The 27,177-nt window shown below is 47.7% G+C and overlaps 1 protein-coding gene across 2 annotated transcripts in view; it reads right to left on the bottom strand.

Moving 5' to 3' along the window:
* The window catches only part of ninl (ninein like), a 51,863-nt gene that overhangs the window by 5,335 nt on the left and 19,351 nt on the right, over nucleotides 1-27,177 (bottom strand). The window contains exons 9-21 of one of the 2 annotated variants that reach the window (XM_033025805.1): nucleotides 26,860-26,996; nucleotides 24,143-24,283; nucleotides 23,435-23,609; nucleotides 20,051-20,161; nucleotides 18,423-18,512; nucleotides 15,912-15,920; nucleotides 13,516-13,669; nucleotides 10,130-10,251; nucleotides 8,820-9,277; nucleotides 4,948-5,052; nucleotides 4,786-4,855; nucleotides 2,032-2,316; nucleotides 999-1,106 (exon numbers count right to left, since the gene is read on the bottom strand). In XM_033025805.1, the coding sequence (XP_032881696.1) occupies nucleotides 999-1,106; nucleotides 2,032-2,316; nucleotides 4,786-4,855; nucleotides 4,948-5,052; nucleotides 8,820-9,277; nucleotides 10,130-10,251; nucleotides 13,516-13,669; nucleotides 15,912-15,920; nucleotides 18,423-18,512; nucleotides 20,051-20,161; nucleotides 23,435-23,609; nucleotides 24,143-24,283; nucleotides 26,860-26,996 (1,965 nt within the window). The remainder of the gene's footprint in view (nucleotides 1-998; nucleotides 1,107-2,031; nucleotides 2,317-4,785; nucleotides 4,856-4,947; nucleotides 5,053-8,819; nucleotides 9,278-10,129; nucleotides 10,252-13,515; nucleotides 13,670-15,911; nucleotides 15,921-18,422; nucleotides 18,513-20,050; nucleotides 20,162-23,434; nucleotides 23,610-24,142; nucleotides 24,284-26,859; nucleotides 26,997-27,177) is intronic. The other variant, XM_033025807.1, reaches the window with a different exon arrangement.

Below are 27,177 nucleotides of genomic sequence, written 5' to 3'. Positions count from 1 at the left end.
ACCATGTTTATCAGTCTGAAGAAGGGTCTCGATCCGAAACATCGCCAATTCTTTCTCTCCATTGATGCTGCCTCACCCGCTGAGTTACTCCAGCATTTTGTGTCTGCCTTCTTTACCACTATCTACGTGTTGTTTCCTGTACTGGGGCGACCAGAACTGTACACAGACGTGAACTTTTTCTCTGTAACTGTAACACCATAATGCTGCAACTCTATATTCTGCAATCTGGTATTTTTCTGTATGCACGACCTGCTGTACGTGTTTGGCTTGATTATAATAATAATAATAATAATAATAAATTTTATTTAATGGGCGCCTTTCAGACATCTCAAGGACACCTTACATAGTAATCGGAATAAAAACATATAATTATACTCATGTGCAGTATGATTTGAAGGGATAGCAAGCAAACAAAATATTTTTCACTGTATCTCAGTACACCTATCAATGATAAACCAATACCAAGGTATCAAAAGTTGCAGAGGTCTCAACAATCGTCTACGCAAAGCAATCCAGTTGTGGATGCAGCTCTAACCATCATGTAAACCAACTCCCTCCTATTGACTCCATCTACACCACATTGCCTTGGCAAGGCCACCATCATAATCAAAGACCAGTCTCACCCCGGTCACTCCCTCTTCTCCCCTCTCCCATTGGTCAAGAGGTATAATAGTGTGAAAACGCAGACCTCCAGATTTAGGGACAGATTCTTCCCAACTGTTATCAGGCAACTGAACCATCCTATCACCAACTAGACAGCGGTCCTGACCTACCGTCTACCTGGTTGGAGACTTTACTGGACCTTGTCTTGCACTGAAAATTATTCCCTTCATCCTGTATCTGCACACTGTGGACGGCTTGAGTGTAATCATGTATAGTCTTTCTGCTAATTGGATAGCACGCAACAAAAAGCTTTTCACTGTACCACAGTACACGTGACAATAATAAACTAAAACAAACTTGCGGCATTTGCGCTTAGTCACAAGCGTTCACATTACCTTGTCATTTGTGACTGATCCCACCTCCTGCTCCAGGGAGAAGTTATCCTGTTGCTTTTTCAGGAGTTCCAGCTTCAAACTCTCCAGACTCAATTCCAGGTTCTGTATCTAAACATAGGACATTTGCAAATTAAATCCTAGAATTTTATGATTCCCAACTCCGCAGTGTTCTGCCCACACCACTGTTTAAGATGCAAAGAAAAGTACTGGCAGGTTTAATATCATCAAAGGACATTGTGATTGACTCCAGAAAACAAAGTGGTACACATACCCTGGTATGTATTGACAGCGCCAAAGTAGAGATGGTTGAAAACGTCAAGTTCTTAGGAGTAATTATAACTAATAACTTGTCTTGTACCAGCCATATTGAAGCATTGGCCCACACCAACACCTCTACTCCTTTAGAAGGCTTAGAAATTCGGCATATCCCCAACCACTCTCACCAACGTCTACAGATGCGCCGTAGAAAGCATTTTATCGGGATGCATCATACCATGGTTTGGGAACAGCTCCATTCAAGACAGCAAAAAATTGCAGAGGATTGTGGATGAGGACCGTCACACAAACCAAACACCCTTCTATTGACTCCATTTATACCTCATGCTGTCTCGGCAAGGCCAGCATCATAATCAAGGACCAGTCTCGCCCCGGTCACGTCCTCTTCTCCCCTCCCCCATTAGGCAAGAGGTACAGAAGTGTGAAAACACACACCTCCAGATTCAGGGACAGTTTCTTCCCAGCTGTTATCAGGCAACTGAACCATCCTATCACCAACAAGGGATTGGTCCTAACCTGCAATCTGACTATTTCTAATCGACTTTACCCTGCGTTAAATGTTATTCCCTTCATCCTGTATATGTACACTGTGGACTGCTTGATTGGAATCATGTATAGTCTTTCTGCTGACTGGACAGCACTCAACAAAAAAGCTTTTCACTGTACCTCGCTCGGTACACGTGACAATAAACTAAACTAAATATCATTAGTTGCCTGGTGAACTAACGCAAGGGCGAGAGGAGGAGAGATGCCTCACCTTCTCCTGAGACTCCTGCAATTCTTTTTGCACGAGGCCCCTCTCCCGTTCCCACGTGGACTGCTGCTGGAAATGTTCCTTTTCAGAGTTGCTGCAGGCCTCTTGCAGCTGCCTGCACACTCTGGCCATCTCCTCCTTCTGCTGCCCCAGTTCTGCCAGCCTCTCGTTGAGCAGCTGTACGGTGCTCTGACTGGTCTCCACCCTCACATACCACTGGGAGTTCTGGTTAGTCAGCTGCAGGGTTTTGGCGTTGAGTTGAGCGATCTCAGTCGTGTACTCTTCATTCTAGACGAGGAGAAGTAAGACCAATCAGCAGAGAACTACGATGCACGAGAAGCATCATTTTTGTCTTTAAATAATTGGAAATTTGATATTAAACACCTTTGAGTCGTAGAGCTGTACACCTCTGAAAAGGCCTCTCAGCCCGACATATCCATGCTGACCAAGTTGGCATGCTGGGCTAGTCCGATTTGCTTGTATTCGGCCCAAATCCCTCTAAACCCTTGCTATCCATACATCTATTCAAATGTCTTTTGAAAATTGCAAATGTATCCAGTTCTATAGCTTCCTCTGGCAGCTTATTCCAGATACGGACTACCTTTGGAGTGAAAAAGTTGCCCCTGAGGTCCCTTGTAAATATATCTCCTCTCACTTTAGGCCTGTGCCTTTTAGTTTTAGAATCCTGTACCCTGGGAAAGAGTGTTCACTTTATCCATGCCCCCTCACGATCTTGCACACCTCAATAAGGTCACCCCTCAGCCTCCTACTCTCCAAAGAAAAAAGTCCCAGCCCATACAACTTCTCCCTGTAACTCAAGCTCTCAAGATGACTTGGTGAATCACTTATGTGCTCTTTCCAACTTAATGACATTGTAGCACAGTGTCTGAACTGCTCCTGGTCACATCCAGCAAGGACTGGCTGCTGTCTGTTGACTACAGAAGAGCTGGTCTCCATCCAACAGTGAACCACATTACTGTTTTGTTCTTAGCAACAGAAAGGATATATTATACCATAATGCGAGGGTGACGTTTCACCCTAATGTATCTAAACAATAGGTGAAAAACTTGTTCTATCCCCTCTACAATGTTGCGATTAACACCAAAAACACTGTCGATGATTCCCACTCGTATTACAGAGCTGTTATCTGAAGATCCTTCAAGAGCCAACGGAAACTTAAAAAAAGTGTTGGAGGAACTCAGTGGGTCAGGCAGAAACTCTGGAGAGAATGGACAGACGACACTGTGTGTTTCTATGAAGTTCGTGTTCTCCAACCCCGTCTCATACTTAGTTGTTTAAGTGGCACAATTGCGCAGCGGTAGAATTACTGTCTCACAGCGCCAGAGACCCAGGTTTGATCCTGACCACGGGTGCTGTCTCTACGAAGTTCATGCTCCGGTTTCCTCCCATACTCCAATGATGCACAGGTTTGTAGAATAATTGGGTTCAGTAAAGTGATAAATTGTCCCCAGGGTGTAGGAAAGTGCTAGTGTCCGGGGTGCTTGCTGGTCCGTGGTGACTCGGTGGACCAAAGGTGGAATGTATCTCTAAAGTCTTAAAGTACATGGATAGGAAAGGTTTAGAGGGATATGGGGTAAATGCAGGCAGGTGGGCCTTGTGCAGATGGGGCATCTTGGTTGGCATGGTCGAGTTGGGCTGAAGGGCCTGTTTCTGTGCCATGAGACACTGAGTATTTCATGTTCCTCTGCTATATCTCAGCCTATCTTTCCATGTTCAGTATTCAGTGAGGACTTGCCTACAACTGTATCCCGTACATGGTTACAACAGTGTTAAAGATCTGCCTGTATCGATTTTAACACGACAATGAGAACGTCCCAAGGAGGAACAGGTGCGACGGCTTCACTCCACTCCCCCTCTCCCAGCTGACAAAAGCAGGAATTATTCAATTTGCAGGCGAGGACGGAATGAAAAATGACACCCTCACAGGCAAGAGAGCAGGCGTGTAACTCGATGCACAGGTATTTGACTCCGTTTCTCAAAGCCCGGACGCAGGGGTAAACAAGGTACATTCCTTAAATAAAATGCATTCCAACAGGTCAACCCAGAAAAACAACAACTAAAAACTGCAGATGCTAAAACTAGAGAATGCTAAACTAGACTGAATGCCACCTGTACAGAGTGGGACAGAGTCTTCACTTCAGGCACCCTCATGGGAGATCATGTTACAGTTGTATAATATGTTGATAAGTGTTCAGTTTTGGTCACCATGTTGTAACAATGTTGTCGAGCTGGAAAGAGTGCAGAGATTTACAAGGATGTTGCCAGGACTCGAGGGCCTGAGCTATAGGAAGAGGTTGAGCAGCCAACAACGTTATTCCTTGGAGCACAGGAGGATGAAGGGTGATCTTATAGATGTGTATTAAAATCATGAGAGGAATAGATCAGAAACTTTTGCCCACAGTAGGGGAATCGAGAACCAGATGACTTAGGTTTAAGGTGAGGGGGGAAAGATTTAGTAGGAACCTAAGGGATATTGTTATTTTACACAGAGGGTGATATATGGAACAAGCTGCTAGAGAAGGTGGTTGAGACTATCATAACATTGACATGGATAGGAAAGGTTTTGAGGGATATGGGCCAAATGTGAGCAGGTGGGACTAGTGGAGATGGGGCATGTTGGTCAGTGTGGGCAAGTTGGGCCGTAGGGCCTGTTTCTGTGCTGTGTAACTCTATGACCCGCCGATTCTGTGGAAGATCCAGCTTTTTCTATCTTTGATCTAAAGTTCAGATCTGTACCTGGTTTTGAAGTTCCTTGAATTCTCTCTGCCTGTTCTCCCTTTCATCTTCCAGCCAAGCCGCTTGTTTCCTGTGCACAACAAGAGAGTCCGAATCCAATTACGAAGCACTATCAATAATGCATGTATTTCATGAAAGTTTTTTAAACCACAGTTTTCCTACCTGTGTTCATTCACTTTTCCCTCCTGGTCCTGGAAATCCCGACGAAACATTGCCACTTTCCTTTTCAAGGAAGAGTTCTCTTCAGCAAGCATTTCACACTCATATCTGAGGGATACATTACTCTTGTCAAATAACTACAGCCATTCTTCAGAGAACCTTAGTGCAGGATTGTAACAAGTTCCTGAAACACACGTTGGAGTCTAACATTTGGAGCACTGTGTGCAGTTCTGGTCGCCCAGCTACAGGGAGGATGTCATTAAGCTGGAATGGGTGCAGAGGAGATTTACACCTTGCGGGCTTGAGTTATGTAGAGAGGTTGGGTAGGCTGGCACTTTTTCTTTGGAGCATAGGAGGCTGAGTGTCCTTATTGAGGTGTACAAGATCATGAGGGGCATGGATAAAGTGGATGCTCACAGTCTTTTCCCCAGGGTAGAGGATTCTAAAACTAGAGGGCACAGGCTTAAGATAGAATAGAATAAAATAGAATCTTTAATTGCCACGCAACCAGGATTGGTGGTATTTGGGTTCGGTACATGATGGTACACTGCTTTTGTTACATACCACTAATAACACAGATCACCGTAATAAAGTGCATCCATACCACATCACAAATCACAAATCTCACCAACAATACATAGTGCAAAAGAACAAACAAAGACCATAGACAAGACACTGTATACATCAAAAGTCATATTATTGTCTGATTATTGGACGGAATTGAGAGTTCTTATTGCTGAGGGGAAGAAACTGTTTTTAAAGCGGGTGGTTTTAGTAGCAAGTGACCTGAGGCGCCTCCCCGAAGGGAGAGACTGAAAAAGGTGATTTGCTGGATGGGAGTGGATCGGAGATGATCTTTTTTGCCCGTTTTGAGGTACGTTGGAGATAACTGGAATGGATTGAGGGGAGGGGGGAGTTGATGATCCTGGAGGCCTTGGAGACAATGCGTTGTGTTCTGTGTAGTGAGTGACTATCGGTGTTACCGTACCAGACTGTGATTGAGGAGGTGATGATGCTTTCAATGATTGATTGATAGAAACGGACCAGGAGGTGTTTATCGACTCTGAACTTTTTGAGCTGTCTGAGGAAATATAGGCGTTGTTGACCTTTCTTGATGACGTGGTCTGCATTGATGTGCCATTTTAGATTATTGGAGATATAGGTGCCTAGAAACTTAAATGAGTTCGTGGAGGTTATGGGGTGAGAGTTGACATGGACCGGGGGTTTGTGGTTTTGATTGCGTCTGAAATCTATGATGATTTCTAAGGTTTTTGAAGTATTAAGCTGGAGGTTGTTGTCTGCGCACCATTTGACTGCGCTATCGACTGTTAGATGGTATTGTGATTCTTTGTTGTCTGAGATAAGGCCAATTATTGTTGTGTCGTCTGCATATTTAACATTTTTAACTGAGCTGCATTGGGATGTGAGGTTGTTGGTGTAAAGTGAGAAGAGCTGGGGTGACAGAACGCACCCTTGGGGGGCTCCTATGTTGAGAGTCAAAGGGCTGGAGAGTTTTTCACCCACCTTGACTCTTTGCTGTCTGTTTGTTAGAAAGTGTAGAATCCAATGGAAGATGAGTGGGGAGAGATTTAAGAGGGACATGAGGGGCAACTTTTTCATCAAAGTGTAGTCTGTATCTGGAATGAGCTGCCAGAGGAAGCTATAGAAGCGGATACAATTAAGACATTTTGGACAGATATATCAACAGGAAGGGTTTAGAGGGATATGGGCCAAATGCAAACAAATGGGACTAGCCCAGTATTCTGAAGGAGGGTCTCGACCCGAAACGTCACCCATTCCTTCTCTCCAGAGATGCTGCCTGTCCTGTTGAGTTACTCCAGCTTTTTGTGTCTATCTTCAGTTTAAACCAGCATTCTTCTTACAGAGCCTTCTTACACAGCCTAGTATACTAACTAGGTCAGCATGGACAAGATGGGCCAAAGGGCCTGTTTCCGTGCTGTACAACTACCCCAAGACTAACTGCGGCTGAGCATTGACCATCACAACATGGGATCAGAATTCATCAAGTGAAAGCCTGATGCCTGGATATTGCAACTCTAGTCAGTGATACCAAACATAATAATGTCTGTGAGCTGCACACTGCCTAATGGACTCAGCTGCAAACTAAGTCAATGGTACTGAGTGTAACACCTCTCACCACAATGCAGCATTACAAACAGTGGCCAGTTTCTCATCGCCAGAGGCTGCCGAGAGTGGTCGACTCAACCCGGTCCATCATGGACACAGACTCCCCCCCCCCCCCCCCCATCGAGCGCATCGACACCAGGCGCTGCCACAAGGCGGCCACATCTACCATCAAGCATCCCCACCATCCGGCCGTGCCCTCTTCTCACTGCTACCGCCGGGCAGGAGGGACAGAAGCCACAGGTTCAGGAACAGCTACTTTCCTACAACCATCAACTTACACAACCCATCGGTAAGAAGGTACAGGAGTCTGAAAACGGAGTCCTCCAGGTTCAGGAACAGCTTCTTCCAAGCCGCTGTCAGGCTCCTGAACACTGCAAATACCAACTAAACTTCAAACTATCAACTGTCTGAGTTGCACTAGAGAGTTTGGGCTTTGGTGTGGTTGCACTAATATTGTTTTTTTAATTGAACTTATTTTTGTTTTCACAAGAAGCGCAAGACAGACACCATTGTGCAGATGCCGAGAAGTGTGTTCTGCTCTGGCTGCACAACTTCTAATCTTGTATGTGGACTCGATAAGAAGAATAGTTTTGTTTTGTTATTATGTTGTCAATTGAGTACTGCATTTACAGACCTGTTGTGCTGCTGCAAGTAAGAACTTAATTGTTCCGTTTTGGTACAAATGACAATTAAACACTCTTGATTCTTGAGCCATCAGGTTCTTGAAGAGAGCATGGATAAAGAGCAAGGGGGGTAAAGGGCTAGAACAGGCACCTCGGTCCAAATGGCCTCCTTTTTATGCTGTGTGCGTTACAAGTTTATCCACTTGTTTTACAAGATGCTGGCTTTGAAATAGTGCACAGAAAACTTTCATTATTGCACTGGTCTTAATGTCAATGCCGTAAGACTGCTGGCAAAGCTGATTAGGTTAAGCAAGGGAACATGAAAATAACCAAGGTGACCACACATTTCAGGTAGAGGTTGTTATCAGAAGCACAGACGGATCTGGCAAAGTCTGAGCAAGCACAGCCGGGAATGCCGCGACGCGCTCCCGCCAAACCTCATTCAATTGCCGCGGCCCGATCTTTGCAGGAGGCGTTCTTGCTCACTATCCAAGAAACCTCGCCTGCCCGTCCCAAGCAAGAGCGGGAATGTCCAGGGACAGTTTGAAAATGTTCATATTCAACAGCACCTCACATTTCACTTGGGCAGCTTTCAACCCAGCGATATGAATATTGATTTCTCTAACTTCAAGTAACCTCCTCCACCCCCAGCCGCCATCTCTGTCTCATGTCCCCAGTCTCAGCCCCGAACCTCCCTGTCAAAGCAACAGGCTCGGCCAACAGGAGTAATCTCACCTTAAATCCATCTCCCGCTGACTCCCTGAAGACGCTAATGCAAACCGTATTTAAGATAAATATTTCCATAATCCCAGGAGAGCTCCGAATACCGGCCACAACCTCGTTACCACAAACTCCCTGGGTCATAGTTACACAACATGCAAACAGGCCCTTCGGCCCAACTAGTCCCATTTGACACAACATTTTCACACAGAGTGATGGGTATGTAGAACAGATTGCCAGAGGGGGTATTTTAGACAGGCACAATGATAACATTTAAGATATTTGGCGGGGGAAAGGGAGGGGGGGGGATAAAGAATGTGGTGGAGATAGGGGGGCAGAGAGGGGGGGGTGGGGAAGGGAGGGATGAGAGTGGATAACACCCACCTGAGTCGCTGCAGCTCCTGCTGATGCGTGAGCCTCAGCTCCGTCTGCTGTTGCAGTTTATCCTGCAACTGCTTCAGCTGCATCTGCAGCCCCTCCAGGACCAGGGCTCGCTGCCACTCCCCCCCTTCTTGCAGCGACACCTCCTCCAGGGCCCAGGTCCGGCTCGCTGCCTTCCTCTCCCCCTGTCCCTCCGATCCTCCGGCCTCCTTCCCCTGCTCTCCAGCCTCGTCCACTCCGACCCCCGCGTCCTCTGCCCGCTCTTCCCGCTCGGTGTCCGCTCCGGGCCGATGAACACGGAGCTGGCTCACGACTCCTTGCAGCCGCTCCACCTCCCGACTCCCGACCAGCTTCTCCTCCTCCAGCTCACTCATTTCCAGCTTAAACCGCTCCTCCTCAATCTTCCGCTCCTTCTCAAAGTTCCTCTTCATCAGTTCCATTTCTCCCTCGTAATAATTTACCTGTAAAATTACAGCAAGGTTAGTCCACAAAGTAAAAACCCTACTAACCATCCAACCACACGGTGGCGCTGCGGGTAGAGCCGCTGCCTCACGGCACCACAAGCCCGGGTTCAATCCTGACCTCAGGTGCTGTTTGTGTGGAGTTTGCACATTCTCCCTATGATTGCGTGGGTTTCCTCCGGGTGCTCCGGATTCCTCCGACATCCCAAAGACGTGCAGGTTTCTAGGTTGATTGGCCCTCTGTAAATTTCCCCTAGTGTGTAGGGAGTGGATGAGAAAGTGGGATAACATAGAACTCGTGTGAATGGGTGATCGGTGTGGACTTGATGGGCTGAAGGTCCTGTTTCCATGCTGTATCTTTTAGTTTAGAGATACAGCATGGTGACAGGCCCTTCAGCCCACTGAGCACGCCGACCATTGATCACCTGTTCACACTAGTTCTATGTTATCCCACTTTCTCATCCATCCCTGCACTCAAAGACCAATTTATCTACAAACCTGCACGTTTTTGGGATGTGGGAGGAAACCGGAGCACCCGGAGGAAACTCACGCTCTCACAGGGAGAACATGCAAACTCCCCACTGAGAGAACTCAAGGTCAATGTTGCATCTCTACCCTGACAGGCTGTGGATTCTCAGTCAAAGGGAAACACAAGGCAGATTAAAGGGACTCTAAGGCAATAGCGAGAAAGATAAAGCAGTAATAAGCCGATCACAAACACAGCTGTAAGGTGCACTTTAGCTGGTGGTGTACGCAGATGCCCTCTGGCTGGAGATGATTCACTACCACCATCAGTGGTGAGAGGCAGCAACAAAGAAGGTATCTGAAGAAGAGACTCAATGGTTGTCTCACCTTTGTTTCCACCTGTCTCCTCAGGTCCTGCACCTCCTGCTGCCACTGCACCCTCTGTTGTTCCATCGCAATCTCCATTTCAATGCTCACGTTGCCACACCACTCTTCCGGCAATTCCTTATCTGTTCAGAAAATGGGAATGATCTTCAAATGTTTGTAACCTTTAGTTCTCACTTTTCCAGACAATAAGTGGGAATAAAAATTAAACAGAATGCTGGAAGTGTTCAGCTGGGCCGGAAACACCTGGCCCGCTAAACATTTTCAGCATTGGAGGGAAAAACGGTTCACATTTCAAATTTTCAGTTCAGTTTAGTTATACAGCATGGCAACAGGCCCTTCGGCCCACTGAGATCACACTGACCAGCGATCCTGGCACATTAACACTATCCTACACACCAGGGACAATTTACATTTATACCAAGCCAATTAACCTACAAACCTGTACGTCTTTCGAATGTGGGAGGAAACCGCCGATCTCGAAGAAAACCCATACGGTCACAAGGAGAATATACTAACTCCGTACAGACTGCACCCGTAGTCGGGATCGAACCCGGGTCTCTGGTGCTGCAAGCGCTGTAGGCAGCGGGTTGGAGATGTATAGCAGGGAAACAGACCATTTCAATGGGTTCCCAGAGGAAACCCACGCATTCACAGGGATAACGTGCAAACTCCACGCAGAGAGGACCTGATTTCAGTAGAGCTGAATCCCTGAAGCAGTGTGCAGCGTACGGACACTACTGTGTTGATTAGTAAAGGTGTCAATGGTTACGGGGAGAAGGCAGGAGAATGGGGTTGAGAGGGAAAGATAGATCAGCCATGATTGAATAGCAGAGTTGGCTTAATGGGCCGAATGGCCTAATTCTGTTCCTATGACATAAACTATGGTATGTGTAGGAAAGAACTGCAGATGCTGGTTTAAATCGAAGGTAGACACAAAATGCTGGAGTAACTCAGCGGGACAGGCAGCATCTCTGGAGAGAAGGAATGGGTGACGTTTCGGGTCGAGACCCTTCTTCAGACTGATGTTTGGTATCACTGACTACAGTTGCAATATCCAGGCATCAGCCTTTCACTTGATGTTGTGACTTTCAATGCTCAGCGGCAGTTAGTCTTAGACTAGTTGTACAGCACAGAAACAGGCCCTTCGGCCCACCTTGTCCATGCCGACCAGGTTGGCATACTGGGCTAGGCACACGTCTGCAATTGTCCCATCTCCCTTCCTGTCCATATATCTGTCCAAATGTCTTCATGAGCATTGTTTCTGTAAACATATTCACTTCCATGGCTTTCTAGCGGGGAGATATTTAGCGGGGAGAGATTCATGAGGGACCTCAGGGGTCATTCACAGGGTAGTCCATATCTGGAATGAGCTGCCAGGGGAAGCGATAGAAGGGGAGTTGCAAAAGACATTTGACGAAGATACATGAATAGGAAGGGTTTAGGGGAATATGGGCCAAATGCAGGAAATGCTAGCTCAGTATGCCAACTTGATTGGCATGGACAAGGTGGGCACTATGATCTTAAACCCATGTCTTCTAGTTATTGATGGGTAAAAGACCCTGTGCATTCGCCCTGTCTTTTCCCCTCATTATATTATATACCACTAAAGATCACTCCTCTTCCTCTTGGGCCCCATGAAATAGTCCTAGTCCTGCACAACCTCCCCCGAATGCTCAGGCCCTCGAGTCCTGGCAACATCCTCGTAAATCCTCCCTGCACTCTTTCCAGCTTAACGACATCCTTCCTATAACAGAATGGCCAAACCTGAACACAATACTTCAAAGGAGGCCTCACCAGTGTCATATACAACTGCGACATAACGTCGCAACTTCTATACTCAATATCCTGTCTGATGAAACATCTCCCTAACCCATTTTAAACCTTGACTGTCAACACATGAAAGATTGTGCTTTTGTGTGCAATTTCCCTAATATTATTCTTGAATGTGTTGGGTGAGGGATGTTTGGGACAGCTCTGGAGACCCAGTTCGATCCTGACCCCAGATGCTGTCTGTGTGCAGTTTGCATGTTCTCCCTGTGACCGCGTGGGTTTCCTCTGAGTGTTCCGGTTTCCTCCCACATCCCAAAGACGTGCAGCTCTGTAAATTGCCCGTAATGTGCAAGGAGTGAATGAGAAAGTGGGATCAACAACGCGGGGTCCTGCGACTCCGCCCGGCTCGGCCTGCGGACTCGGGATCTGCGGACTCCGGCTGCGGGATGCGGCTGATCAGGAGGTCCGGGCCGCTGAGGAGGAGGATGTTCACCGTCGGGGATCGGCGTCGGCGTTCCACCAGCCCGGCGTGAGGGCCTGAACATCGGGCCGCCCGGTGCGGCGACTGCGGGTGCTCGGAAGGCCCAGATCACGGATGAACATCTGGGAATATCGGAGGGGAGACTGGCTGGACTATGGTGCCTTCCTCACCTTGGTGCCACTGTGTTATGTTGTGTCGTGGACTTTCTGTGTTTGTGCTTTTCTTTTTTTAATTCAATTTTATTTTTAATATGTTTTATTATTTATTATTTATTTATTTTTATGATACTGCCTGTAAGGAAAATTCATTTTGTTGTCTCTAATTGAGACAATGACAATAAATTAGAATACAATACAATACATAGAAGTATTGTGAACGGGTGATCGATGGTCGGCATGGACTCGATGGGCATTTACATGCGGTATCTTGAAAGTAAACCGATATGTTGGCTCTAGTAGACTTCTTGCATGGTATCATTGACCAAAGGCAAATGAAATGCTAGCATTTATTTCGAGAAGGACTAGATTATAAAAACAGGGATGTAATGCTGAGGCCTTATAAATCGCTGGTCAGACCACATTTGGAGTATTGTGGGCATTTTTGGGCCCAATATCTGAGGAAGAATGTGCTGGCGTTGGAGAGGGTCCAGAGGAGGTTTACAAGAATGATCCCGGGGATGACTGGGTTAACATCTGATGAGTGTTTGATGGCACTGGGCCTGTACTCGTTGGAGTTTAGAAGGATGAAGTGGGACATTGAAACTGACCGAATAGTGAAAGGACTGGATAGTGAATGTGGAGAGGATGTGCCTACTGGTGAAAGAAACCACTAGGACCAGAGGCCAAAGCCTCAGAATAAAAGGGTGTACCGTTAGAATGAAGATGTGGAGGAATATCTTTAGTCAGAGGGTGGTGAATCTGTGGAATTCACTGCCACAGACATGTGGAGGCCAAGTCATTGGATATTTTTAAAGCAGAAATTGACAGATCCTTGATTAGTAAGGGTGTTGGGGGTTATGTGGAGAAGGCAGGAGAATGGGATTGAGAGGGGATAGAGCACCCATGATTGAAGGGCGGGAGTGAGGTCGATGGGCTGAATGGACTGTTCCTATGCCGTCTGGCCTGTGTTCACTCACCGGGATGCAGGGCGTTGACGCTGGGCCGCTCGGTGCCTGGACGGCAGCCGGAGCTCCAGTGGTGACCGACTGCCGGTCGCAGCTTCCTGACCTGCAGCTGCGAGCGCAGCACTTCCACCTCAGACCGCAGCTCGTCGTTCTGGTCACACAACTCCTGCGGAGGTGAAGGCAACAACCTCAGAGCAACGAACGCACAGTATACCACATCCACCCAGTGTTTAGTTTGGTTTAGAAATACAGCATGAAAACAGGCCCTTCGTCCCACCAACTCCATGCCGACCATCGATCACCGTTCACACTGGTTTTAATTTATCCCACTTTCACATCCACTCACTACACACTAGGGGCAATGTACAGAGGGCCAATTAACCAACAAACCTGCACATCTTTAGGAGGAACTGGAGCACCTGGAGGAAACCCACGCGGTCACAGGGAGAACGTGCAAACTCCACATGGACAGCACCCAAGGTCAGGATCAAACTTGGGTCTCACGCTGTGAGACAGCAGCTCTACCCGCTGTGTCACTGTGTCACTAGGCAAACAGTAGTGGTTCAGGCTTATTATTGTCACGTGTACTGGGGTACAGTGAAAAGCTTTGTTTTTGCATGCTATCCTATCTGATCAGGTAATACTATACATAAATACAATCAGTTCAAACTCAAGTACCATAGGAAATGCAAAGGGGAAGATACAGAGTGCAGAAAATAGTTCTCAGCATTGTAACACACCAGTTCCATTTAAGTCCAATGTATACAATGGGGTAGAGGTGAATCGGGCAGTACCCTAGCTTATGGAAGGACCGTTAAGAAGTCTGATAACAGAAGGGAAGAAGCTGTTCCTGAGTCGTATGGCACGCTCTTTAATCTTCTGTACTTTCTGCTGGACGGGAGCAGGGAGAAGAAGGAATAACCGGGGTGGGACAATTCATTGATAATGTTGGTTGCTATCCCAAGGCAGCGTGAAGTGTAGATGGAGTCAATGGTGGGGAATCTGGTCTGTGTGATGAACTGGGCTACGTCTATAATGGTGGGGAATCTGGTCTGTGTGATGAACTGCGCTACATCTACAACTCTGCAATTTTTTTGCGCTCGGGTAGAGCTGTTCCCAAATCAAGCTGTGATGCAGCCCGACAGCATGCTTTCGACGGTGTATTTGTAAAGGTTTGTAAGAGTCACTGGAGACAAGCTGAATTTCCTCAGTCTCCTCAGGAAGGTGTGCCTCTTGGCTGTCATTTCAAAGTGGTTAGCCCTTGAGAGAATGAAGTAACTCCCGCATCAACTGCTTGAAAGAAAAGCACCAACAGAAGCGACTGGGGATCCATTTTGCACACGGTGTTTGTATTAGAGTCAAGCTCCAAGAGTGTTTAATTGTCACATGTACCGGCAAGGGAACAATGTGATTCTTCCTTTCTACAGCTTTCCTACCAACAACTAGACACCAGCTCCGAGCTACCGGAGACCCTGGGACAATCTTTAATCGGACTTTACCTTGAACTAAATGATATTCACGTTATTCCCTTTATCCTGTATATGTACACTGTGGATGGCTCGATTGTAATCATGTCTTGTTTTTCCATTGACTGGATAGCACGCAACAAAAGCTTGCACTGTACACATGACAATAATCTAACTAAAATAAACACAATAACACACAGATCAATACATAATAATCAATAAATGATAAATGAATGACCATAATTCTGTGTAACCATAATGGTGCAAAGGCTGAAGTCCATACATAGTGCAACAAAAAACAGAGAGGATATGAGCACCCACTGCACGTGGCTGGGGATGTGAGTGGCCTGCCTGTTTAGAACTGGGTGACCACTGGTGTTTGTGCTGCAATGCAGAGTCCCACGTCCTGCCCCCATCTCCATCCACTCGACCCACACACACTTTGTGTGTATTTTGCACTTCTGTGCAAGAATGGGGTTAACGAAGGAGACTGCAGAGAGTGGTGGACACTGCCCGGCCCATCATGGGTACTGCCCTCCCCTCCCCTCCCATCTAAGGGATCTACAGGAGGTGCTGCACCCACACCACCCTGGCCACGCTCTCATCTCGCTGCTAACATCAGGAAGGTGGTACAGGAGCCTGAAAACCGTGACGTCCAGGTTCAAGAACAGCTTCTTCCCAGCAAACATCAGGCTCTTGAACATCTTCTGCGGACTGTGTCTTTGGTTGCACTATGGACTTTATAATTATCTTGTGTTACAGTTATTCATTTTTTAATTACAAATGTATCTGTATGTAATTGCATTTACAGGCGTTAAGCTGCAGCATTTCAAGACAAGGTGGCGGTACAAATAGAAACAGGAACTCATGTGCACAATTTGAGATAAAAACGACGGTACAATCTCACTCACAATAATAAATGATGATTTGTGGTCAGCTCACCTTCACCCTCTGGCGAGTCCAAAGGAAGGCGTTAGAATGGAGAGAGAGAGAGTGGATAAAGTCAGTGCAAGGTTGTTGCTGTGTTAGTCCTTGCACCACACAGACAGGAGGCAGGAGACGTTGGAGCACACATGACAACAATAAGTTCATACATTCTAGGAACAGAATTAGGCCATTCAGCCCATCGTGTCTACTCTGCCATTCAATCATGCTGATCTATTTTTCCCTCTAAACCCCATTCTCCTGCCTTCTCCCCATGGTATCAGTTGGAAGATACTAGCATGGATAGCTGGAAGACTGGATGGCAGAAGGCAGAGAGTGCCAATTCTGGGGGCTTTTTTGGGTTGGCTGCCGGTGACCAGCGGCATTCTGCAGGGATCAGTGCTGGGGCCGATACTCTTCACGGTGTATATTAATGATTTGAATGAGGGAATTGAAGTTTGCCGATGATACGAAGATGGGTGGGAGGGCAGGTAGTGTGGTGAAAGCGGAGACTCTGCAGAAGGACTTGGACAGGTTAGGACAGTGGGCAGAGAAGTGGCAGGAGGAATACAGCGTAGCAAAGTGTGGAGTCATGCATTTTAGTAGTAGGAATAAAGACACAGACTACTTTCTAAATGGGGAGGAAATTCAGAAATCGGAAGCACAAAGAGGCTTGGGGGTGCTGGTGCTCCCAAAAAGTTAACTTGCAAGTTGGATCAGTAGTTAGGAAGGCAAATGCAATGCGAGCATTTATTTTGAGAGGGCTACAAGACAAAAACAGGGATGTAATGCTAAGGCATTATACGGCACTGGGCAGATCACATTTGGAGTATTGTGAGCTTTTATGATTGGGTTAACATTTGATGAGCGTTTGAAGGCTGTACTCGCTGGAGTTTAGTAGGAAGAGGGGGTCTTCTTGAAATGTACCGAATAGCAAAAGGCCGAGACAGTGTGAATGTGAAGAGGATGCTTCCACTATTGGGAGAGTCTAGGACTAGAGATCATAGCCTCAGAATAAAAGGATGCACCTTTCGAAATATGAGAAGGAATTTCTTTAGTGAGAGGGTGGTGAATCTGTGGAATTAATTGCCAGACAGTGGTGGAGCCCAAGTCACTGGGTATTTTTACGGCGAGATTGACAGTTTCTTGATTAGTAAGGGTGTCAGGGGTTATGGGGAGAAGACAGGAGAATGGAGTTGAGAGGGAAAGATAGATCAGCCATGGAAGGTTGCTTCTCAGACTGGAGGCCTGACTAGAGGTGTGTCTCAGGGTTCGGTGCTGGGCCCGTTACTGTTTGTCATCTACATCAATGATTTGGATGAGAACATACAGATTAGCAAGTTTGCTGATGATACAAAAGTTAGTGGTTTTGCAGACAGTGAAGATGGTTGTCAACGATTGCAGCAGGATCTGGATCAATTGGCCAGGTGGGCGGAGGAATGGGTGATGGAATTTAATACAGAAAAGTGTGAGGTGTTGGATTTTGGGACGTCGAACAAGGGCAGGACCTACACAGTAAATGGTAGGCCTCTGGGTAGTGTTGTAGAGCAGAGGAATCTAGGAGTACAAGTGCATGTTTCCTTGAAGGTCGAGTCGCAGGTAGATAAGGTGGTAAAAAAGGCTTTTGGCACTCTGGCCTTCATCAGTCAGAGTATTGAGTATAAAAGTTGGGAGGTCATGTTGCAGTTGTATAAGACATTAGTGAGAACATATTTAGAATATTATGTTCAGTTCTGGGCACCATGTTATAGGAAAGATATTGTCAAACTTGAAAGGGTTCAGAAAAGATTTACAAAGATGTTGCCAGGACTAGTGGGCGAGTTGGGCCTGTTTCCACACTGTATCACTCTATGACTATGATTGAATGGCAGGGTAGATGGGCCGAATGGCCTAATTCTGCTCCCAGAGCTTATGACACCCTTACTATTTACCACAACTTCCAACTCACGAATGAACAATCTGGATACCGCTTTAACAGAGAAACATCACCTATCCATGTTCTCCAGAAATGCTGCCTGACGAGCTGCATTACTCCAGCACTTTGTGTCTTTCTTTGTAGACCAGCATCTGCAGCTCCTTGTTTCTGCTTCTTAAAAAAGGTTTAGTGTCATAACACACGGGCCCTTTGGCCCACTTGTTCATGCTGAGCAAGATGCCCCATCTACGCTAGTCCCACCCGACCATGTTTGGCACATATCCCTCTAAACCATTATTATCCATGTACCTGTCCAAGTATCTATTAAATGTTGTTATTGTGCCTTCCTCAACTAATTCCTCTGGCTGATCTATCTTTCCCTTTCAACCCCATTCACCTGCCTTCTCCCCATAACCCTTGACAACCTCACCAATCAAGAATCTGGCAATGTCAGCTTTAAAAATATCCAATGGCTTAGCCTCCACAGCCGTCTGTGGCAATGAATTCCACAGATTCACCACCCTCTGACAAAAGAAATTCCTCCTTGTCTGCATTCGAAGCTCCTCGCCTCCCCCCCTTGACATGGCTCCCGGGCCCCGGACATGACCACCTACCCTGCATTTCTGCTCGTACGCCAGGATAATCTCGGCGAATCGATCCTCTTGCCCAAAGAGCTCGATGTGTGAATTATCCACCACTCCGAGCTGCACGTGTGGGATGCATGGGAGATGGGGAGAGAGAGGCACATGTTAGACAGATTACAACATCACTTGGTTTCATGGTCATCGAGCTGTACAACATAAATGGTACAAGTGAGATGAGACAGTGGCCAGGATGGTGTGGGCCTTTGATGATACTGGCTGAATTTTGTTTAGCTTAGTTTTAGAGATACAGCATGGAACCAGCCCCTTCTGGCCACAGAGACCACACCGACCATCAATCATCCGTTCATACCAGTTCTATGTTATCTCACTTTCCTTACACACCAGGAGTAAATTACAGAGGCCGATTAAGCCACAAATCCGCAGGTCTTTGGAGTGTGGAAGGAAACTGGAGCACCCGGAGAACACCCATGCAGTCACAGGAAGAACGTAGAGGTTTACGTTGTGCGTTTGACGGCACTGGGCCTGTACTCGCTGGAGTTTAGAAGGATGAGGGGACACCTCATTGAAACTTACCAAATAGTGAAATGAGTGAACTTGCAAAATAGTGAAACTTACCAAAGAGTGGATGTGGAGAGGATGTTTCCACTAGTGGGAGAGTCTTAGACCAGAGGTCAAAGAACGTATCTTTAGAAAGGTGATGAGGAGGAATTTCTATAGTCAGAGGGTGGTGAATCTGTGGAATTCATTGCCACAGAAGGCTATGGAGGCCAAGTCAACGGATATTTTAAAGCTGGAGATTCTTAATTGGTACGGGTGTCAGGAGTTATGGAGAGCAGGCAGGAGAATGGGGTTGAGAGGGAAAGATAGCCATGATTGAATGGTGGAGTAGACATGGTGGGTTGAATGGCCTAATTCTGCTCCTACAACTTATGAACATGTATAAAAAGGCCAGGTGAAGCGAAGCAGCATATTGGGAACAGTTGTGTGGGAGAGAGGCTACGGTAACAACATTTCAAAGACATTTGGACAGGTATGGATAGGAAAGGTTTAGAGGGATATCGGCCAAATGTGGACAGTTTGGGCTGAAGGGCCTGTTCCCCGCTATGTGACTCTATCCCCCCCAACAGAGGAAGGTGCCTGCCCCCCCCAAGGCTGGACAAGGAGGGAGCGGTCCCCAGTGGAGGTCTCTCTACAAGGGAGTCCTCCCCCTTTACATCGGGGACCTGGGGTGGAGAGTGTTGCACAAAGCCGTGGCCTGTAATAGATACTTGAGCCGGTTCATGGACTCTTCCCCTGCTTGTCATTTCTGCGGTGAGGAAGAGACCGTGTTCCACGTGTCCATAGAGTGTGAGAGGTTGCAGCCCCTGTTCGAGTATCCGAAGGGGCTGCTCCTCAAGTTTTGGCTACATTTTAGTCCAACACTATTAATTTATGGGCACTCGGAGGGTCGGGAGGGAAGAGGGGGTCTCCCTGTCGGTCTGCTCCTGGGCCTGGCCAAGATGGCCATTCGCGGGTCCAGGCAGCGGGCAGGCGATGGCTGCACAGCGGTCGGCTGCCTGCCCCTTTTCCGGGTTTACGTCCGCGCCCGCGTGTCCCTAGAGAGGGAACAAGGAGATGGACAAGGAGATGGTGCTTACTTTATCTTTAAGCATGTAGTCGAGGTCCGTCTGTAACCTGGCAATCAATCTCTCAGATTCCGCCAACTTCTCCACCGCTTCCATCAACTCTGTCTGCAGCCGCCTGTTCTCCTGGTGAAGGGGAAAACTGTCATCAAACAGCCAGAGTAAACCAGGGCTCTAGTTCCAACCTCTCACCACCAAAGCAACAGCCTGTGGGTTATTATTGTCACCTGCGCCAAGATACAGTGAGAAGCTTTTGTCTGTGTGCCATCCGCACTTCCCAGTTGTTATCAAGCAACTGAACCATCCTGTCACCCACTAAAGAGCAGTCTTGACCTCCCATCAACCTCATTGGAGACTCCCGGACTATCTTTAATAGGACTTTACTGGACTTTACCTTGCACCAACCGTTATTCCCTTCATCCTGTATCTGTACACTGTGGACGGCTCAATTGTAATCATGTATAGTCATGTATATGCTGGGGCCAAGGAAAGAGCGTTCACGTCGCGGCCCTGTTTCAACCAATCTTTCCACCACCACGCACAAGAAGCACAAGAAGCGCAAGACAGACACCATTGTGCAGATGCCGAGAAGTGTGTTCAGCTCTGGCTGAACAACTTCTAATCTTGTGTGTGGACTCGATAAGAAGAAGATGTATATGCTAACCGGTTCTGCTGACTGGTTAGCACGCAACAAAAGTTTTTCACTGTACCTAGGTACCTTCACTATACCAAACTAAGGTCATACAATAGCGATGGGATAACAACCAATGAGATTAGTTTAGTTTATGTTATTATTGTCACGTGTATCAAGGTACAGTGAAAAGCTTTTTGTTGCATGCTATCCAGTCAGCGGAAAGACTATGCATGATTACAATCAAGCCGTACAAATACAGGATAAAGGGAATAATGTTTAGTTCAAGGTGTCCAGTAAAGTCGATTAAAGATAGTCCGAGGTCAATGAGGTAGACAGGAGGTTAGGACTACTCTCCAGCTGTTAGGAGGATAACACAGTTGCCTGTTAACAGCTAGGAAGACATTGTCCCTGAATCTGGAGGTGTGCGTTTTCACCCTTCTGTACCTCTTGCCCAATGGGAGCGGACAGAAGAGGGAGAGACCGGGGTGAGGAGGAGAATTTTCATCCTGCACTCAAATTTACTTGGACCATCTGCGACACCTCCCTCCCCTTTCTTGATCTCACAGTCTCCATCACAGGAAATAGACTATTGACTGACGTCTATTACAAACCCACTGACTTTCACAACTATCTCGACTACACTTCTTCCCAACGTGCTTCCTGCAAAGACTATCCCCTACTCCCAATTCCTCTGTCTACGCCGCATCTGCACCCAAGATGAGGTGTTCCATACTAGAACATGCAAGATGTCCTCATTCTTTAGGGAACGGGGTTCCCCTCTCCCATCATAGATGCGGCCCTCACTCGTGTTTCCTCGGTACCCTGCAGCTCTGCCCTTGCTCCCCCTCCCCCTAGTTGCAACAGAGACAGAATCCCCCTAGTCCTTACCTTCCGCCCCATCAGCCGCCGCATACAACACATAATCCTCTGAAATTTCCGCCACCTCCAACGGGATCCCACCACTAGCCACATTTTCCCATTTTCACCCCTTTCCACCTTTCGCAGAGACTGTTCCATCCAAAACTCCCTGGTTAACTCTTCCCTTCCCACCCAAACCAACCCCTCCCCAGGTACCTTACCTGCAACCGCAGAGGTTGCAACACCTGTCGCTATACCTCCTCCCTCGACTGTCCAGGGACCCCAACAGTCCTTTCAGACTGTCCTTTCAGGTTAGGCAGAGGTTCACTTGCACCTCCTCCAACCTCATCTACTGTAACCATTGTTCAAGATGTAGACTCTTGTACATCGGCGAGACCAAACGCAGACTGGGCGATCGTTTCACGGAACACCGTCACTCAGCCCGCCTGAACCAACCTGATCTCCCGGTTGCTGGACACTTTAATTCTCCTTCCCATTCTAACACAGACCTTTCTGTCCTCGGTCTCCTCCATTGTCAGAGTGAAGCTAAACACGAATTGGAGGAACAGCGTCTCATATTTTGCTTGGGCAGCTAAACAGCCCAGTGGTATAAGTTTTGATTTCTCTCACTTCTGGTAGCCCCGGCATTCCCTCTCTCTCCCTAGCCCTCCCCCACCCAAGTCGCAATGGCTTCTCATTTTCACCCAACAAACAGCTTACAATGGCCTGTTTCCTTTATGCATGTCTTTCATCCATTGTTCTTTATCTCTCCACATCACTGTCTATATCTCTCGTTTCCCTTATCCCTAACCAGTTTGAAGAAGGGTCTCGACCCGAGGAGTCACCCTTTCCTTCTCTCCAGAGATGCTGCCTGTCCTGCTGAGTTACTCCTTTTTGTGTCTATCTTTGGTCTGAGTCCAGGGTGAGACCGGTCCTTAATTATGCTGGCGACTTTGCCGAGGCAACGTGAGGTGTAGATGGAGTGAATGGAAGGGAGGTTGGTTTGAGTGATGGTCTGGGCTGCATTCACAATTCTCTGCAACTTCTTGCAGCCTTGGATGGAGCTGTTCCCAAACCAGGCTGTGATGCATCCTGAACACAATGCTTTCTACGGCGCATCTGTCAAAGTTGGTGAGGGTTGTTGGGGGAATGGTGATCTTCCTAGAACCTTCTAAGGACATAGAGGCATTGGTGTGCTGGACATCTGGTTTTCTGAACGATCCTTCCATAAGCTAGGGAACTATCCGATTCACCTCTACGCCATTGTGGACATTGGCATTTAGTTATTCAGCGTGGAAACAGGCCTTTCGGCCCAACTTTCCCACACCGACCAACATGCCCCATCTACACTAGTCCCACCTGCCAGCGTTGGTCCCATATCCCTCTGAACCTATCTTATCCATGTACCCGTCTAAATGTTTCTTCAACGTTCTGATAGTACCTGCCTCAACTACCTCCTCCAGCAGCTCCTTCCATACACCCACCACCCTTTCAGTACAAAAAGTTACCCCTCAGGTTCCTATTAAATCGTTCCCCTCTCACCTTAAACCTATGTCCTCTGGTTCATGAGTCCCCTACTCTGGACAAGAGACTTTTGCCCTCATGACTTTATGCACCTCTGTAAGGTTCCCCCTCAACTTCCTGCGCTCCAAGGAAAAAAGTCCTAGTCTGCTCAAACTCTCCCTATAGCTCAGGCTCCTTGAGTCCTGACAACATGCTGTGTCTCCGGAACTGATGCGCTACAATGCTGAGAACTATATTCTGCACGCTGCTCTTCCTATTGTACATGAGCTTGGCTTGATTGTATTTGTGTATGGTATATCACATCTGATGGGATGGCAGCAGAGGAGTGCTTTTCCCTGTACCTGGGTACCGGTGACAGTCATAAACCGGATTGTGAACCTTACCTTCATGGTCAGGGTGAGCTTCTCGCGGGAGGACGTTTCCTCCGACCGGACAGACTCAAGCTCCTGTTCCAGCTCCTTCTGTTGCTGGGTCACCTGCTGAACCATCAGCTCCTGAGCCTCGTCCATCTGGCCTCTGAACGCCACCATCTTCTCCCTGTAGCCTTGGTCCAGGTGCCTGGGTGGGCAAGGGTTGGGGGGGGGGGGGGGAAGGGATGACGTTGGGGGAAAGAGCAGGAGAAAAACATGGGGGGGGGGGGGGGGGGAACTTATTAACAATGGCGGACACAAGGAACAGCAGATGCTGGAACCTTGAGCCAAATACAAAGTGCTATGCCTGGTCTCAGGAAGGTCTCATTGGGAACATGGAATGCACATCAGCGAGACCAAGCGTAGACTCGGCGACCGTTTCACCGAACACTAACGCTCGTTCCACCAAGGCCTGCTGGATCTCACGACTGCCAACCTTGTTACCTCCCCATCCCCTTCCCTTAATGACCTTTCTGTCCTGGGCCTCCTCCATTGCCAGAGTGAGTCCATATGCAAACTGGAGGAACAGCGTCTCATATTCTGCTTGGGTAGCGCACAACCCAACGGTATGAACATTGAATTTTCCAATTTCAAGTAATATCCCTCCACCCCCCAACCGATCAAGATCCTGTCCCAGAAACTGGACAAAACGCTTGAAGTGGTTCCACATGTGCGACTGACCTGATTTTGGTGTCGTTGAGCAGCTCCATGGCAGCCTGTCGATCGTCAACCTCCTTGCCCAGCTGTGCGTTGCGTTTCTCCGCTCGCTCCAAGTCCACTCGCAGTTTATCCCTCTCACTCTGCACCTGCTGGACTTGCCACCTGTAGAAACCATCCGTGTGATCCATCAGTCTGGGTGGCTCACTACCTGATGGTATGTGCAGTTTACAGCACGGGAACAGGCCCTTCGGCCCACCGAATCCACACCGACCAGCGATCACTTGCTCACACTAGCTCCATGTTATCCCACACTCTCATCCGCTCTCTACACACCAGGGGCAATTAACCTGCAAACCCGCACGTCTTTGGAGTGTGGGAGGAAACTGAAACACCCGGTGGAAACCCACGCGATCACAAGGAGAACGTGCAAACTCCACATGGACAGCACCCGAGGTCAGGATCGAACCTGGGTCTCTGGCGCTGTGAGGCAGCAGTTCTACCCGCTAAATATTAAACTCTCCAATTTCAAGTAATACTCCCTCACCCCCTCTCTTTCCTCTGCCCCCAACCCTGTGCGCGCACATTTATCCCACCATCTTCCACCCTCGTCACCCTGCTCCTTCCCCTCCTCCGTACACTCATCTCCCAAATTGGAGGCCCACAATTCTCTTTTATTGCCCCCTCTTTCCCCTCCCTCTGCCTTTACATTTCACTCCTCCTCCTCTCTCCTTACCCAACACCCTTTTATCCCCCGCAAGAACGTGGATTATAAAGGCCAGACTTGCTGTTCCGTGCATTACCCGCTGCCCGTTGATTTACCCCAGCCTAAGGGCTCCGTTGCGTTGGTCAATATGTCCGCTGAATCTACGGCCAATAAAACTCGGCAATGTCTCAATCTGCCCAGGAGTTGGAGGAGGTCCACCATGTCATGGAGTCAAAAAGCGCGGAGACAGTCCCTTCGGCCTAGCTTTCCCACTCCGACCAACATGTCCCATCTACACTAGCCCCACTTGCCCATATCCCTCTAAACCTATCCTATCCATGAACCTGTCTAAATGTCTCTTCAACAATTCTCCAACAACTCTCACCAACCTCTGCAGAAGCTGCGGCCGACTTCTACCGCGGGTCCGGCATGGACTTACCATCATCCCTGGAGGGGAGCTTCGACCGCCGGCCCTGCAGTCTACGGTGCTTCTGGCTGCGACGGGGACTTAAATCTTGACCGCCTGTCTGCGGCCTACAACAGCTTAAAGCCGCGGTCTCCGGTGAGGAAGAGCCGATCCTGGACTGACTCTGGACTCTGGTCCTGACCATGGGGGGGAAATGGAGGAGGACTGGCCAAATTTTGTGCCTTCCACCACAGTGATGAATGCTGTGGTGGATGTTTGTGTTACAGTTTTATTGTGGTTGTGTGTTCTTTATTATTGTATTGCTGCAGACAACCCAAATTTCCACCAGCCTGGCTGTGTGGCAATAAATTATATCTATCTATCTATCTATTTAACTTTTCCATAGACCTTGGCAAACCATTCCACTCCTGGTCACTATTTGGTTTTCCATCTATTATTGTATCATCACTAAATTTTTGCAAACAGTAAAGTTCAATCCAAGTCTCACCACAATAGTTATAGAGTCAGAGTCACACAGCATGGAAACATAGAACAGTACAGCACAGGAACAGTCCCTGCAGCCCGCAATGTCTGTGCCGAACATGATGCCAAATTCAACTAATCTCCTCTTCCTGCACATAATCCATATCCCTCCATTCCCTGCATATCCATGTGTCTATCGAAAAGCCTCTTAAACGCCACTATCGTACCTGCCTCCACCACCACCACCCCTTGCAGCACGTTCCTGACACTCATCATCACCCTCTGTGTAAAATAATTTGCCGCCACACATCTCCTTTAAACTTTCCCCCCTCTCACCTTAAAGATATGTACTCCAGTCTTTGACATTTCTACCCTGGGAGAAAGGTTCTGACTGTTTCCCCTATCTCTGCCTCTCAAATTTATAAACATGCACTTTGACCCAATTCCGCCAAGATGCCCCATCTACTCCAGTCTTATTTGACTGCATTTGGCCCGTATCCCTCTGGATTTTCCAGTCAGTCTGAAGAAGGGACTCAACGCAAAATGTTGTCTGTCTATCCCCTCTACAGATGAGGCCTGACCCACTGAGTTCCTCCAGCACTTTGTACTTTTCTCCCTCTAATCCTTTCCCATCCATGTACCCGATGTAGGTTGCCAATCTGAAAATGACTCTGTATAAGATCATGAGAGTAATAGATAGGGTGAATGCAGAGTCTTTTACCCAGAGTAGGGGAATCAAGAACCATGGAACATTGGTTTAAGGTGAAGGGGGGGAGATTTAATAGGAACCTGATGTGCAACATTTTCACACAGAGGTGGGTGGTGGGTATATGGAACGAACTGCCAGAGGAGTTAGCTAAGGCAGGGGCTGTAACAGCATTTAAAAGTAATTTGGATAGGTACATGGATAGGAAAGGTTTGGAGAGAAACGGGCGAAAGGCAGGCAGGTGGGACTAGTGTAGATCTTGGTCGGCATGGGCAAGTTGGGCCGAAGAGCCTGTTTTTCCATGCTGTATGGCTCTGTGACTCCCTGAGGTTTTATTTTTGCCAATCCCGCTCCATGAACCTCTATCCCATTGCCATCAGCTACCTTGCGTAACAGCCTAAACATCCATTACATTGCACGCGTCGAGAGGAGGTGCTTACTGAAGGTGGTCGATTTCATTCCGGTAGCTGGTTAACGCTGCCCGATGAATCCCGTTCCTGCTGCACATCATCTCATTCTCCAGCGCAGTGGTCAACTCCGCAAGGCCCACCTTCTCCTCCACACTGAAATCCAAGCACTACGGACACAGGAACAACCATGTGTGGGGCAGCAAGAAGGGAGGGATAGTCAGGAGAGAGAACGAGAACAAGAGAGACAGAACGAGAGAGTGAGAGACCACAAGAGAGAAAATGGAGAAAGAGAAAGAATGAGAAAGATAGAAAACAAGAGAGAGAAAAACGAGAGAAAGAGAGTGAGAG

This window comes from Amblyraja radiata, chromosome 8 (assembly GCF_010909765.2).
Source record: "Amblyraja radiata isolate CabotCenter1 chromosome 8, sAmbRad1.1.pri, whole genome shotgun sequence".
NCBI lineage: Eukaryota > Metazoa > Chordata > Chondrichthyes > Rajiformes > Rajidae > Amblyraja > Amblyraja radiata.
Note: the sequence above shows the minus strand (reverse complement) of the source record. Positions and strands in the feature narration are given on the sequence as shown.